Source organism: Panicum virgatum, chromosome 3K (assembly GCF_016808335.1).
Source record: "Panicum virgatum strain AP13 chromosome 3K, P.virgatum_v5, whole genome shotgun sequence".
Taxonomy (NCBI): domain Eukaryota; kingdom Viridiplantae; phylum Streptophyta; class Magnoliopsida; order Poales; family Poaceae; genus Panicum; species Panicum virgatum.
Window position 1 is genome coordinate 48,050,034 of NC_053138.1, and position 15,088 is coordinate 48,065,121.

General features: G+C 44.5%; 1 protein-coding gene across 1 annotated transcript; it reads right to left on the reverse strand.

The window, feature by feature from the left end:
- Positions 1-940: 940 nt before the first annotated feature.
- On the reverse strand, positions 941-3,697 carry LOC120699405 (iron-sulfur cluster co-chaperone protein HscB homolog). Its single transcript, XM_039983390.1, has 6 exons — positions 3,138-3,697; positions 2,359-2,455; positions 2,177-2,266; positions 1,840-1,905; positions 1,513-1,581; positions 941-1,415 (listed from the first exon to the last, which is right to left on the reverse strand). The coding sequence occupies exons 1-6, from the start codon at positions 3,446-3,448 to the stop codon at positions 1,278-1,280; spliced, it is 771 nt and encodes a 256-aa protein (XP_039839324.1). The 5' UTR covers positions 3,449-3,697; the 3' UTR covers positions 941-1,277.
- Positions 3,698-15,088: the final 11,391 nt, after the last annotated feature.

Genomic DNA, 15,088 nt, shown 5'->3' on the forward strand with positions numbered 1-15,088 from the left:
CTAGATAATACCGACCGGTCTGACCGGTGCGCCCCAACGGTCTGACTGGTTTGATGCTGTAGTCAATCCGGCAACAGCCGACTGGTCTGACTGATTGGGTCGACCAGTTTGAACGGTCTTTGAGGAGTCCGAGTGTAATTAGATTATTTCATAAATTTTTATCTGTAAAAAGGATTCGTTGCTGGATAAATCCACCTCACCCTATAAATATAAAGGATCACGGCCGATTGAGGATATCCAATCGATCAACAACAACATCAACAACAACAACATCATAGCCTTTTTTCCCAAGCAAGTTGGGGTAGACTAGAGATGAATCCCGAAAGAAAAAAGTTCAAGGTTCAGACACATTGATAGCTAGTCTCCAAGCGCTCCTATCCAAAACTATCTCTTTAGAGATATTCCAATCCTTAAGGTCTCTCTTAACCAACTCATCCCACGTCAGTTTAGGTCAAATAATACAATTTTTTTATCTTTTTATCTTTTCTCCTTGCCCTAACTTTTCCAATCTACTATTTGTTATTCCCCCTTTGTCTTTACGTCGATTGAGGGCGTTCTAGGTGGCATGCCAACCCTAGAACAACCCTACGTGCACCTGCCCCGATGTGTCCTTCCCGGGCGGCGTTCGTTGATTTCACCGCCGATCTGCCCGGTGACAACCGGCCTGACCGGTAGACAACCAGTCTGACCGATATATCCGACGGGTCTGAGCATCGGCACTGCATCGCACCGTCGCTTGCTGTGTGTTCTAACGCATGTGTTGGCCCTAGTTCTGCGTTAACACATGTGAAAGATTATTTTGGACAAAGCATAGTATATGGAATTGTCCTTTTTGCAGTTCTGCTTTTGTTGTCCAGAGCTTACCATTTTCCATAGCTTGACAATGATCACAGGATCCATCCATCAGGTCTTTGTGCGAGACCACATGTCAAAACAGAAAAAGAAAAAAGCAGCAGGACATCTGATTCGCATAACCAGCTGTGGTGCATTTGCAGTCAAGCAAAATACATCCATAAATGCTAGGTGTTGCCACTAAGTCTCTAAATTTATTGCAACAAGGACTTATTCTAAATCTCTATCTACCCCAAAAAAGAGAAAAAATATTAATATCTGAGGACAGCCATGGATGCATTTGGAATTGTGGGAGTTACGAGTGAAATGACCTTCTACTTTGTACCACTCTTCCCATGAAAAAAGTACCATAATATATGCGTGGAGTGCAAGGAATGTACGGAAAATTTCCAAGCCTCTCCATCTTTGACAATTATAATTGAAGATCAGAGCTTCTTTACTGTTTCTTCCACTGCACGTTCATAGTACCTCATCCTCTGTGTTGCTTCTATTGCGCGGTCAAAATCCTTCTTGTCAAATGCATCCTGGAAAGAACGAGACCAGGTTTCGAGCTTTTTCTTAACCTGAAAAAGGTAAAAGAAAAATGCGAGCCCAGAAATTTTTAAAACAATAATTATGCTCCCTGTTAAGCCATGTGCAACTTTATCAAGAGATAAGAACCTGAGATTGGATCTTCTCCAGGGTTTGAGAATCACTGGCATCATTAACAGCTTCACGTATCTCCATCATCTGTACAATATACGCATCATCTATTGTTAGATTGTTTTTTATTGACTTGTATACAGAACATTGTCACTCTTCATTTTGCTTGGAGTTACAGAAATAAGATGTAAATGAAAAGACACTAGTGTTGCTGCTGTATTCATCACAATCAAGAGTTGCATTGGTTGTTTTATAAAAATTGACTGTGTCACGATCATAGGAATGTTTGTACATAGCTATTGACAGGATATATGAATGAAATGCGAAAGACGATGAATAAATTACCTCCATAAGAAGTTCTGGGTCATTGATAGTTTTTTCTTCATCTACATGTATTCCCTCAAGTTTTAACTGCCAAGAAGTTAGTACAGATGAGAAGATTCCAAATGTGAGAAAAATGCCTTTGTTTATTTGTGCTGGATAAATTTCCAACAGTGAAAGACAAATGATGCAATGAATATGTCATTGCTAGCAACACACCCAGCCTAATGTTGTGATTATTTATTATTTCTTTTGATGTACACAAAGCATTACATCAAAATATATAAAAAAGAATGAATTTAGAGGTCCGTGATTCACCATTCCACATCACTGAAACTTAAGTACTACTGGATGAACTCACCAAGTATAATGCCCTTGATAAAGGTTTGCTAAGTGTGCGATACGCATCAATAACAAGCGCTGATTGCTCCGCAGCATAGGCTCTCTCTTTCTAAATAATAAAAAAGCCATATCAGAAGTGACTTTGAGAGGTTAACATTAAATATGGTATACACTGCCCAGCTGTGAATGACAGGTAGAAACCTCAGATTTCGAGTGAACCAGGTCAGGATGTAACTTCTTCTGCCATTCCTTGTACCTCCCTTCCAAGTTATTATCCTTTATGTTGTATTCTCTGTTTCTGAAGAAACCAATAAGAAAAAGCATCAGCACCATATGTTCAGTTGCATAGAAACATCGCTTGTGAAGCCAAAATGGCAGAATCTTAAAAAATATTGTAGTTTCCTTAGCTTTTCAAAAGCATAGAAATCTGCATGCTAAGAAAACTCAAGTTTCCGAAATAATTACCAGATAAATGAATTAGTATCTAAGTAGCTATGGTAGTCACAAGAACTAACAACAAAAAACAGCAGCTATTAACCTGCCAAGAATACCATCAAAACCTTTTGTGTTGCTTGGTTGGGCCGTTGTAAAATGTTAATCAGGGGCATATTGTCGATGTATCATGTTGTGGTGGGTGATGTTAATATCATAAATGACAATGTTTTAGATTAGAGGGAGTAGTAGATCAATACTAGCCCCAGATGAGTACATGTTCCGAGCATCCATGGAACACAACAGTCATTCCTGATTCCCATGATTTCCACTGCACAGCATATCAGGGCACATAAAAATGCATGAAACAATATGCTGCCAGCAACTCTACAGTGAAAACACTAAAATTCCAGTCACTACTATGCGCAAACAACGAACACTGAGACATCCATGATTCATAGTCAAATACAAAATTAGAGCGAATCTATGAGCCCCCAATTGACCACAGCAACGCAATTAAAAGGCTCGGGATCTGCAGAGGTACTCACAGGCCAAAGATCTGGAAGTAGTCGACGGCGGGGTCGACGGGCTGCACGCTCCCGCAGGACCCGCACGACAGGAACGCCCCCGTCGCGCCGCAGCTCCAGCAGGCGCCGCCGCCGCCGCCCGCCTGGTTCGACAGGCACCGAGAGGGCGCCCCGATGGAGCACCGGAAGATTCCAAGAATCTGGCGGCAGGAGGAAGAGGCGGTAGAAGACGGAACGGCGGGTACAAGGGGCGCGGGGGGCCGCCGCACGCGACGGCCGACGGAGGCGGCGGCGAGGTGGGGACGGAGCAGTCCGGCTCCGCGGCGCCACATGGTCTTCTCGCGGCGTGGGTTCTGCTCCTGTGCTGCTGCGGCTGGGCCCGGAGGTGGTGGTGGTGCTCGGACCCCGGTCTCCGCTGGTGAGATGGACGCGACGCCGGCCGGAGGTCGTCGGCGCTCGAGGGTGCTTTGCTCTCGCGATATGGGATTTGGAGGGCTACGGCGGCTGGAGTAGGAGAACGGGCGCGTGAGCCGGCGGGCGGCGGCGTGCGTCGCCGCGACGGGTGGCTGCGGCCTGCGGGCTTGGAGAGAGTCGAGAAGGTCCGGCGGCTGCGTTGAGGTTAGGCCAGTTTGTCAGCCTGTTGGGCCTTGATTTCTTCTGGTTGGGCCTTCGATTGTTCACTAGTAAATCAAATTTTGCTCAATTTTCTTTTTTTGAACTTGATTTGGACATGTGATTATTTCTTTTTTGCGGGAAATAACATGTCTTTATAACTTGGAGTGAATTGCATATTTCGTCCACGATTGGAATTTGGCATTTAGTAACTTCACTTGCAAATATGCGGCTGAATTCCAATCGCTCCTGTATAATTATTGTCATCTAGACTAAAAGGCTACCTGTAGTTTACAGCATGCTTCCAATAAACTTTTCCTCATAATGTGTTACTGGAATACACCAGTATCACTTCTATGGATTAGAGCATTTACAGTAGTTTCTCAATGAATCCTTTCTAATAACTAGCTGATGGGAATGTTCCAATAATATTTTTTCATGGCTTTTGGGGAATGCCAATAATTCCATTCCAATCCAATTACCATGAGAGTTCCAACTTCCTAATTGTTTGAAAAAAATGGAAAAATAAAGATGATCTACTGGAAAACTATTTTTGCATGAACACTCCTAATATTATTAGTTGGATTGAGGAATGAGGATTTGTTGAAGATGCTAGTAACGGGTAGGTGATTTTATAATGCTTCAATAATCTCATTCCAATATAACTACAGTATTGGAAGAATGGCAGCTCCCTCTCTATTTAGAGAGAGTTAAGGTGAAATATTGCGATAAACAAAAAATATTGGGAAAATGATAGGTATTGAAAATTTACCGAAAATTGTTAGTCGATAAAGATCTCTAACAGACTATAAGTTGGTAATTCAATTTTTCCCAACTGCATATCAGTCGGTATAGATCTTTAGATTTTCCAAGGAACCATCCATCGTCAATTCATAATAGTTGGGTCAAACTATAAGTCATGTGGCTCAGGGAGAGGATTTTTAGCCATTTATTCTTTTGATCTCCCTCCCTCCCTCTCTCTAGGACTGAACATGTTTCATATACTCTTATTACTATCCGCTATGGGGAGGGAGAGCTGAGAGGCACCAGTGCACGCTGGCTCGACACGTGTCCCCGGAGAGGACGCCCGACGCGGGCCATCGATTTGGCGTTCTGTTCTTTTCCTGCAGCCACGCGACGCACCACCCCGCCCCCCCACCCCCACGCACACCCTCCCCCTAGCCTCCCGCCCCTCCCCTAAACCTAACCCTAGCGTGCCCCATCGCTGCCACACTGCCCTCCGCCCCCGCCGTTGGTCGCCGCTCTCGGCCGCGCCCCCCTCCCGGACTCCCCACCTCTCGACCCCCCCCCCCCCCCGCCCCTCCGACCCCTGCAGTCCGCTCCGCCCCGCCACCGCAATTGCTAGTATAATATGAAGTTGTGTGGACCAGTAGTAGAAGTTAATATGGCCAACAATATTTATTTTTTATTAATGGAAAGATAAAGATGATCTACTGGAAAACTATTTTTGCACGAACACTCCTAATATTATTAGTTGGATTGAGGAATGAGGATTTGCTGAAGATGCTATTAACAGGTAGGTGATTTTATAATCCTTCAATAATCTCATTCCAATATAACTACCGTATTGGAAGAACGGTAGCTCCCTCTCTATTTAGAGAGAGTTAAGGCCAAATATTACGATAAATCAAAAATATTGGGAAAAGTGATAGGTATTGAAGAAATATTGGAGCACATCTTTTTCAATTGTAGAAGTTTAATTGGAAAATAGGTACTGTTAGAGATGCTCTTAGAAACTCATATAATGTTTAGAAGAACTTGTTATATAATTGGAAAAACTTGCTATATTTCTTACCTGATGACTTTGTTAATTCAAGTTGGTGGTAAAATTATTAATGGAAAATTCATAGATAAATTAATAATTCAAGATGGTGGTAAAAGTATAGCGGGCCCTTATAGCTGTCACTAGCTGTTCTAAAAAAAACATCTTATTATATAAATTTGTTGTTGGTGCAATTATAATTTACAAAAAAAACTGAAACAAACAAATTTATACGTGTGTGCCACTGTTAAGCTCAAATATATTTGCGTATATGGACTGAAATGCCCCATCTAACATTCATCTAATGCCTATCTCCATTAAGTCTGGCTGTTACACTATAGCACAACACAAAAATAGCTTCGGATGTGCGTTGTTAAAAGTAGAGAATTACCGACAAATTGTTAGTCAATAAAGATCTCTATCAAACTATCAATCGGTAATTCAATGTTTCCCAACTGCATATCAGTCGGTATAGATCTTTAGAATTTCCAATGAACCATCCATCAACAATTCATGTTTAAAAAATTAAAAACTTGCTATATTTCTTATATGACAAGTTTTTTCATAATCAGAGCCGTTATTATGGATGGGACTAGTAATTTGCTTATCTCTCTCCATCACCGAATTCTCTTCCTCCTTGTCGTCTGAAGGGCCTGCGCAGCCCTCGCACCTCCTATCTCTTTGTGCCCTAACCATAGGCTGCCATATGCCATGAAACCTTTGTGTATAAATGGTGGGATTGTTTGGAATGGAGGAATCTAAAATAAAGGAAAGGAAAGGAATATGAAGGAAGTTTGAAAACATAGGATTGGAAAACGTAGAAAAAAATAGAAGGTGTTTGGAACACAGGCGAATTAGAAAAACTAAGAACGAGGACAATGAAAATATTACCACCTTACATTAGTACTTAAAGACATGGAACATCCATGTGTATGTTTAAGATTGTCTGAGATTCTTACATGCGGGATCTCCATAGGAACGGGGAGCTCCATTCCTTCGTTCCAAACGACATATGATGTCAGCAAAACACAGCTTTACCAATCCTATGAAATTCCTTTGGATACTTCATTCCAAATAGGCCCTATTGGAGGTATATAGTACCTATTTGCAATATCTAAGATCTTATCTGTGAGGTCTAGTGATTTAGTTACATCCATGGGGCTTATTGTAAAGTTTAGGGACTTGCTATTAATATTTAACTCTGCCAATAAAATAAACACAATTCAAAGAGCCCTCTCCTCTTTCCTATATGTAGAGTCATGGGCTCAGGGAGGACTGTTAGCCATTTATTCTTTTGATCTCCCTGCCTCCCTCTCTCTAGGACTGGACATGTTGCATATATAATATGAAGTCGCGTGGACCAGTAGTAGAAGTTAACATGGCCAACATTATTTATTTTTTATTAATGGAAATTAACAAATAAATTAATAATTCAAGTCGGTGGTAAATGTATGGTGAGCCCATATAGCTGTCACTTTTCGAACAATCATCTATTATGTAAAGTTGCATGTTATCAGTGCAATTATAATTTGTAAATAAATTGAAATATACAATTTTATACGTAGGTGCCACTGTTAGTCTCAAATATATTTGCGTATACTGACTGAAATGCCCCCATTTATCATTCATCTAAATCCCTTGCCAGTCTCCATTGATTCTGGCCGTTAGCGACCTATACCTGCTGTTCTTTTAGCATATCTATTTGGGAGATGCCTGATGGATGTTGCTGAAATGGTGACTCTGTCCTGGTACCCGATGGCAAGATGGAGCACCTAAAGCAAAGCAGCAATAACTGAGTGGTGTCATCTGGGCTCAAGGTGCTACTGCTGATCCTGGTGCCGCCTATTCCAACAATCTGCATACCCTTGATCCTAATAGAGTTTCCCAGTAAATTAAATGTGGCATCGTGGGTGCATTGCGACTTTGCGAGTAGGCAGCATAAAGCAACATTTTCCTCTCCTATTCTACTACACCAATGTCCAATGCCACCACCTATTCCAAAGGAATATATAGGGAGGTGTACTGTTACGCCACTGCTAGTCCTACCATTCATATCTTGGACCATGTGAACCTAAAAGAACAATAGCACTTAAGGAGTATATATAAGCTGAGATTAGTACCATGCTGGAAACCATGCTCACTTGTTACAGGTGCCAAAGGTGGCTAAGGACATAAGGAACCAGTTTGCTCAATTGGCCTGGCTTGTTCAATAGCTTCGACCACCTCTTGTTTCCTCATATTCAGAGAAAAAAGGAGTTGAGAATGGAAGGCACCCGGAGAAATTATGTAAATGAGTCCCCCATTAAATAGCTTCTAACCATTCAGATATCTCTTATTTGCACAAACGGATGCTTAAGTACTCATAATACACCGTCTTTTCTTGAGTCTCATCCGTGAAAGAAGATATGGCCAGGAATTGTATATTGATTGATGAAGGGATACACGGGAGGTACACATATATAGGCAAGAAACCCTAGATCTTATAGAAACAGAGCCAATCAGAGGGATCCTTGCCCAAACCTGTATCAACCCAGGCGTTGAACCCTAGGGCCTATGACAGAACCACTATGTAGGAAAAGGCCTATAGTGACGGGTGTCATCTCCCTATGATGACAAAAAGGTGACGAATATGAGTATACAACCGTCACCTTTCTTGGTGACCAAGCCCCCCGTGTGAGGTCTTCGACCGTCACCTTTATCTACTCCAGGTAACGAGCCTTTAACAAAACCCGTCACTTATCAGTATGTAGAAGGTGACGGGCTTCAGTTTAGCACTGTCACCTTTTTCGGTGACCAGGCCCCCCATATGAGGTCTACGACCGTCACCTTTGTCCAACACATGTGACGGTTAGTTCACAACGCCTGTCACCTATGATTCTAGATAAGTGACGGGTTGCGCTTTACTACACCGTCACCTGGTGAGTATACAGAAGTGATGGATTTGGTTGTTGCCTGTCACCTTAGAACCCGACCCCTGCAAGCTGATATTTGTTTCCTGGCTGCATCCTAGAGCACAGCTAGGATTTGGCAGCCTTCTTGTTGATCCAGCAAACACACAGAATAGAACTCAATTGATATCTCACAAAGCTTACATAAGAAACAACCATCAACTGTACATGACAAACTATATATTGTATCTCTGCACTACAAATTAATAGTGCACATATACAATAATCACATGAATCGAGAGTACGTCCATGAAAGAAATTAGTTCAGCTGCGACAGTGGAAGTCACCTTTGTCGCTTATGAACGCAACACCAAGCTGACGTTCCTTTGATTCTCTGGCCAATTGCCAACATACAAATACATTAGTTTTCAGGAAGCTGAAATAGGGTTTAGCATTACGAAGTAATTAATGATGACAGTGAACAATCTTTTGTGCTATATATACTCACAGTGTCAAGCAATGGATGAGGGAGATGTCCAAGGCATCGAGGTTGAAGACGTCGTACAGATCAGACCAAGAAACGAAGAAAAAACCAGGCCCACTGTGCAACTCCTCAACCTTGAATTCACCCCCGATTGACGTATTATCATTGTCCATGGCATGGGTAATGTAGTGGTTGTGGAGTCCCTTGGTATTCACCTCTGCAGTGGCCAGATTCAGCTCTGACAACATTGGCTTGCCCATCTCAAACTTGGAGTGAGCAGAAGTCCATACATTCTTTGCTGGTTCCTTGGGTGCCGCGTTACCCTTTGATTCTGTTGCTTTCTGTGCTGGTTCCTTGGGTTCTGCCTTACCCCTTCCCTTTTTCTTTGGGGTGGCTGGTTTCTTTTTCTTTGGTGCGGGGGGAGGGTCGTCGCATGCCGTGACATCTTTCTTCACATATTCATGATCAAGTGTTGGGGCGCGTGGCCGCTTTTGGGCACCACTAGTTGACGACCGACCAATGGGCGGGATGAGAATACCACTTTTCTTCCATTGGATCCGCATGGTACGGGCATCCCCAAAGTAAAAATGTCGGCTTCTGCCAGTGGGATGGGCAGAGCGACATTCTTGGCGTTTTCGTGGACAAAATCAATCTTGACCACGACATACCCATCCTGCACTGGCACCGTGTGGCATTCCTTGTCCCCGGGTTGCACAATCCCCTGTGCTAGCTCAATCAACAAAGTTGAGTAATTTCCAGTTATAATGCTGCAGGGGGTTGGAACATTATTGAGCCTGTCAATTGTTTTTCGGCTCATCAAGTATATCACCAATGCATTTCTCGTGGTCCGGCATGCTTGTTGGTGTTTCTTAAGCTCAATAGAATATGGATTCCGCAAGCGCTCAGAATCACTGTTGTAGCACTTCACCTTGGAGTATTCTAGGGTATCGTAATTTTCCTCAGGGAAGCACTATGGTAAAGAGTATCGAAGAATCGAATGACAAACTTTACTAGAGATATCAACCGACTAACTTAGTGGGGGTAAGCCTGATATAAAAGATAAGATAATGGCCACGATGACCGTTTGACATAGGAGACTCTAATACTTAGAGAGGTAAGCAGTTGGGAGGACAACGAGTGAGAAAGACTCCTAAAACACTTCTAAACTATCGAGCTAGCCTCTCTAGACTATACCTTGCTTCTAACTAGTTATCGGGAACCTAGAGCTTACTTCGGCGGCCTCAGGGAAGGACTCAGACTGGGGTGAGAAGGGAGTCCAACGGCAGTTGGCACTACTGCTATGAAAGCACCCAAACGTGGTGGACTACAAGGGACGGCAGGGCTGTCACCACCTGCCGCCTACCACAACGGTACCGTGGGGTGGAACACACTTTCTAGCTAACACTAAGCTTGGACACCACGTCCGTACTCAGTGTTAGGATTTCTCTTGACACGTTCAAGATAAATCCCCCTCAACCTAGGGACCTAACTTGAGTTCTCTAGTCCGAGCGAGAAAACCCATAAGGTAAGATCCCAATAAACAAGAAAGATACAAAGCCTAAGCTAGAGGAACTTACTTCTGCAAACAAGTAAGATAACTTGAGAAGATAAATAATGCGGAAAGTAAAGCTGACTCGAAAAGATAAAGAAGATAACTATATTGATAAATGTCAAAGGAAAAGATACAAGAGCTTATATCGACTTCCGATGACGACTCCGGAATCCCGAGACAAGCTCGACTCGACTCTAACTCCCAACTACCTAACCTACTCTAGAAAGGAAAAGTGAGAAGAGAGAACTCCTTGGTGTGTCACAAGTGGGGTGGAGGCCTATTTATACTAGCTAGAGGTCGGTATTCGGCCGAGGCGTCGGGTGTACGCAAGAGGGTCGGTTGACGTAGCTTCCATGCGAAGATGAGCTCGAGATGCTGCAAATTGGGGCCGGCCGGCCGGCCTGGGATTCTTTCCGTTCGGCGCCATCCTTCTCGTGGATGCTCATGATCTTCTCTAGATGTCGGTGAAGGTTGCTTGGCTTCAACGCTGAAAATTGTAGGCCGGCCGGCCTCCCCTAGGCCGGCCGGCCTAGAGTTGGCACTTCTCTACCCTCCGTTTCACCGACATCTTGATCAAACGGTGAATGAAGTCCGTGGTGGTGCTCCGGTCCAAAAGATCTCGGCAAGTGCTGAAAATTGGTCCTTTAATCCATGTGCTAGGCCTTTCGGTCATAACTTTTGTATTGTCTTGTATATCCAGTTCATAGGGGTCCATTGGAGGGTCCCTAGTGGTCTTGTGGCAAGGAAAAATGTGTTTGGCAAAGGTGCAGGGCCGGTTGAGGCTGGCCGGCCTGCAATCTCTGCAGAACACGAGTCCGAAACTTGTGATTTGCATAACTTTTGCGTCCGGACTCTGAATTGGGTGGTCCAAATATCCAATTCGATCATCTCGACAAGCTCTTCAACCTGGCAATGTCAAATTTGGTATTCGACAATGTTTATAATGGTGTCATCTTATATCCATGTTTCACCATCCTTGTAGATGCTCCATTTAGTGTTGTTTCTTGCATATTCTGAGCATAATCCTGCAAAACCTCCCAAACCAGCAAAACTTGTGGAATTTGTTAGGATTAGGTAAAATATGTATGGAACATGGTGCAAGGCTCAATTTTATTCCCGAGAAGTTGACGGTCAAAATGGGAAATAATGGCCGTCAACAATGCTACGACGACTGGGGGAGGGGGGTCCTGGGTTCGGCATGCTGCGCTGACCGGGGGGGAGGGGGGTTAGGCAAGGCTGCTGGTGCTGCTGCTTCTTCTGGTACTCGTTGTTCCACCTCCTTGGAGGCGCAACTGCTCTTGCCATAGGCCGCAGCTAATAATGCTGCATCAACATCTATCCCCACTGCCTTGAGTGTAGCAAATATGTCATCCTTTATCTTATGTTTTAGTCGGTCGGGATCCATAGCAGATGACCGTTTCTTTTTCTTCTGCAAGCCTTCATGTTCTTTGCCGAAGGCTTCCTTCCAACCCCTTGAACTGGAGACTCCACGCACGCGACCGGTGTGCTCTGGCGTATCAATGGCAATGGAGAGGATGTCATGTTCTCTTACACCGCTCTCATGATCCTTCAGCTCGATCACCCGGTTGGCCAGCCCCTTGGTACCGTCGCTACTCCAGGTGATTTCCCCGCTGGATGGTGTTGGACCAGCCCTGGCCTTTAAATATGGCGCTGATCGCCCAGGATACTGTTTCCAAGGGTTCTCTGACCCCGCCGCCTCCATTGCCTTGTCCTCTTTGCTCCACCTCCCCTTCTTTTTCCAAGCATAGCCTTCCGGACCAAGGTGATGGTTGTTCATGATCTTAGCATGAAGGTTCTTGAAGTGCTCACTCTTCTCTTTGAACTGCTCTGAGGTGGCAGTCTCCACGAACATCTCCCAGTCTTGACGATCCAAGTGCTTGTGCAGCTCGAAGGGCTCTTTACCTTCATTGACAAAATTTCGTACCAGACTGGACTTGAAGCTCCTGTGGAGCTTGGCGATTGACTTGCATGCTGCCCCTCTGACACGATTCATCTCTGCCTCGGATGTGCCCTCCGAAAACTGCAAGTATTGCTTCATGATATCGAACAAGCCCTGCCACGCGGGCTCATCCAAATCCTCAAAGTGGACATTGATTCCAACCCTTTGTCGTGCGATTAATCCACAGATCAGTCGCCAGTGTTTCATTCCATCATCATTTTTTGGGAACCCATCACTATCGAAGCCTGCGACTTTGATGACGTCACTAGGCCACTTGGTTTGTGCTCTTGGCTTCCTACGCTGAGAGGTGCTACATGCACCTGTTTGTGCGGACACTTCGAGTTGAAGATTCAGCACTTGGTCAAGTTGTGCATTTGAATAGGAGGATCCAGTTTCTGACATGGCTGCTTCCACTGATCCTGCAAAAATAGACAGCAAATTATGCCATGATGATCCAATTAAATAGGCAGCAAATCTACCACATCATCATTTGCAGAAAGAGGCAGCAAATTAAACCAAAATGATCCAATAATACATAAAAAATGACCTTAGACATGAAAGATCAGCAGCACCTGCATGTCAACTATAAAAAATATAACATAGAAAGGCATCAGAAGTGGGAGAGATATGTTTGGATTAACTAACTATCCATTTGCCAATCCAATATCACTCTCAAGAATCCATGAAGACCTCAGCCTCGAAAGGCAGAAGCACATGCCACAGTACTCCAGCAAGTGTACATGCCATATGCTTCATGCCTTTCGAGGTTGACCTGTTCATGGCAAGTACTCAATCTCTCAATTTTATTTGGCAGAGGTGGCAATGACTGATTCACTCTCCAGAATCCATGAAGAGCTCAGCCTCAAAGGGCAGAAACAGATGTCACACACCAGTGAGTGTACATGGCATCTGTTTCATGCCGTTTGAGGCTGATCTATTCATGGCAAGTATGAATCTCTCAATATCTCAATTTTGTATGGCAAAGGTGGCAATAAGATATTCACTATTCTCATATAATCATTTGCCTCTAATTGCAAAAATATACAGCAATTCCAAGCAATTCAGACTGATGTTTCGAACAGCAAAAATAGACAGCAAATCCAAGCAAATATATGACAGCAAGAACAATGTTGCCTGAAGATGACGACGGGTGCAACAGCGTGACCGGCTCTAGATCTTGCCCACTGGCGGTAGCTAGGCTCTGGATCTTGTTTGCTCGATGGCGTGCCCAGCTCTGATCTTGCCTGCTGGCGGCGGCTGGGCTCTAGATCTTGCCTGGGCGACGGCGTGCCTAGCACTAGATCTTGCCTGCGGTCGGCTTCTCATCGAGGGCGGGCGGGCGTCAGGGGCCGCGACGAGGAGGCGCGACGGCAAAGAGGGTGGCGCGACCGGAGGAGGTGAGGAGGTGGGCCTGCGTGACGGCGAAGAGGGCGGCGCGAGGACCAGAGGAGGTGAGGAGGTGGGCCTGCGCGACGGCAAAGTGGGTGGCGCTACCGGAGGAGGTGAGGAGGTGGGTGCCACCTAGGGTTTGAAATGGGAGACTGTTGTCGGTCAAAACCCACCGGCGAGTAGCGACAGGCAACACGAAGAGCCGGGAGGCTGCCGGGGCGCTGGATGGCACCGGTCCCTCGGTCAACGGCCCAGATCCTGGCACACGCTGACGCTTTCGAGATGCAGGGCGAGCCACCTAACCTATACCCGATCAGGAAGGTACAAACGTGCTTTCGATGGTTTGCCTGCATGCACAAAGACATGTAAACATTAGTCCGAACCGTGGTCGGCTCCCCGGGACGACTCTTGCATCGGCTTTAAAGAGCCGATCGAGTCCCGGTGTCAGATCATATCTGTATATCTGGATGTCAATAGATAAAGCAAATAACTGCAAAAACTGCTTCAATTAGATCTAGTTAATCCAATCCACAACAGTAAAAGCTTCACTGCTAGATCGGAACATCCTACACGTAATTAGGCCTAACGAGCGTAATAGATAACCAAACTTTAACCAGAAAAGAGGCCTAAGAATAAGCGAAAGCCGATTCCCGGATCAATCCCTATTAAGATCAGAGCAAAGCATCTAATACGTCGCCGGATCATCCAACCCGTTTGCAAGGCCTAACCTAGCAGATATTAAGCCGATTCTTAAGTATAAGAACAAACCATAACAGATTATATCTACTAGATAAAAAAAGAAGCAGGGTGTTATCTCTACGTAACTAATTCTTATGCAACGAGAAATAGTGTAAGATTAATACATGATCACGGAGAGATAACATGATATTCGTAGATGATAAACAACAAGAGCATGATAGATCTACTAAAGGTCATGCTATGAACATCGGGATAACTAGCATTACTCGCCATCAAAAATGCTTCAGTACGAGTAATACCAAGGTAAAAGCAAGAACATTGCTGCCCTGATCACAAGAAGTGATCAGGGCAGCATGACACTTATTTGGATTGTTGTTGCGCCGAGAATTGTTGTTGCAAGACGTGATGACATTCTCTCTCCTTTACGAATATCATAGGGTACATATTTATAGTCCGGAGTCTTGGAAAACAATCTAAACTAACGCGTCCAAATCGGACTCTATCCCTAACTCAAACTGAACTAAATCTAAAGATACAAGGCCCACACGGCCCAAACACTCACGCAAAAGCCGATTCAAAAGCCTTCTTTAGTTCCTGCTTTAAGC

Bases quoted from the DNA above. Each gene is read 5' to 3' on its own strand.
- LOC120699405 (XM_039983390.1), bottom strand. From the start codon at position 3,448: ATGTGGCGCCGCGGAGCCGGACTGCTCCGTCCCCACCTCGCCGCCGCC. The intron at 2,456-3,137 runs GTGAGTACCTCT...TGGTTTCTTCAG, and splicing joins TACTTCCAGATCTTTGGCCT to AAACAGAGAATACAACATAA. The intron at 1,416-1,512 runs GTTCTTATCTCT...TACCTTTTTCAG, and splicing joins TGGAGAAGATCCAATCTCAG to GTTAAGAAAAAGCTCGAAAC.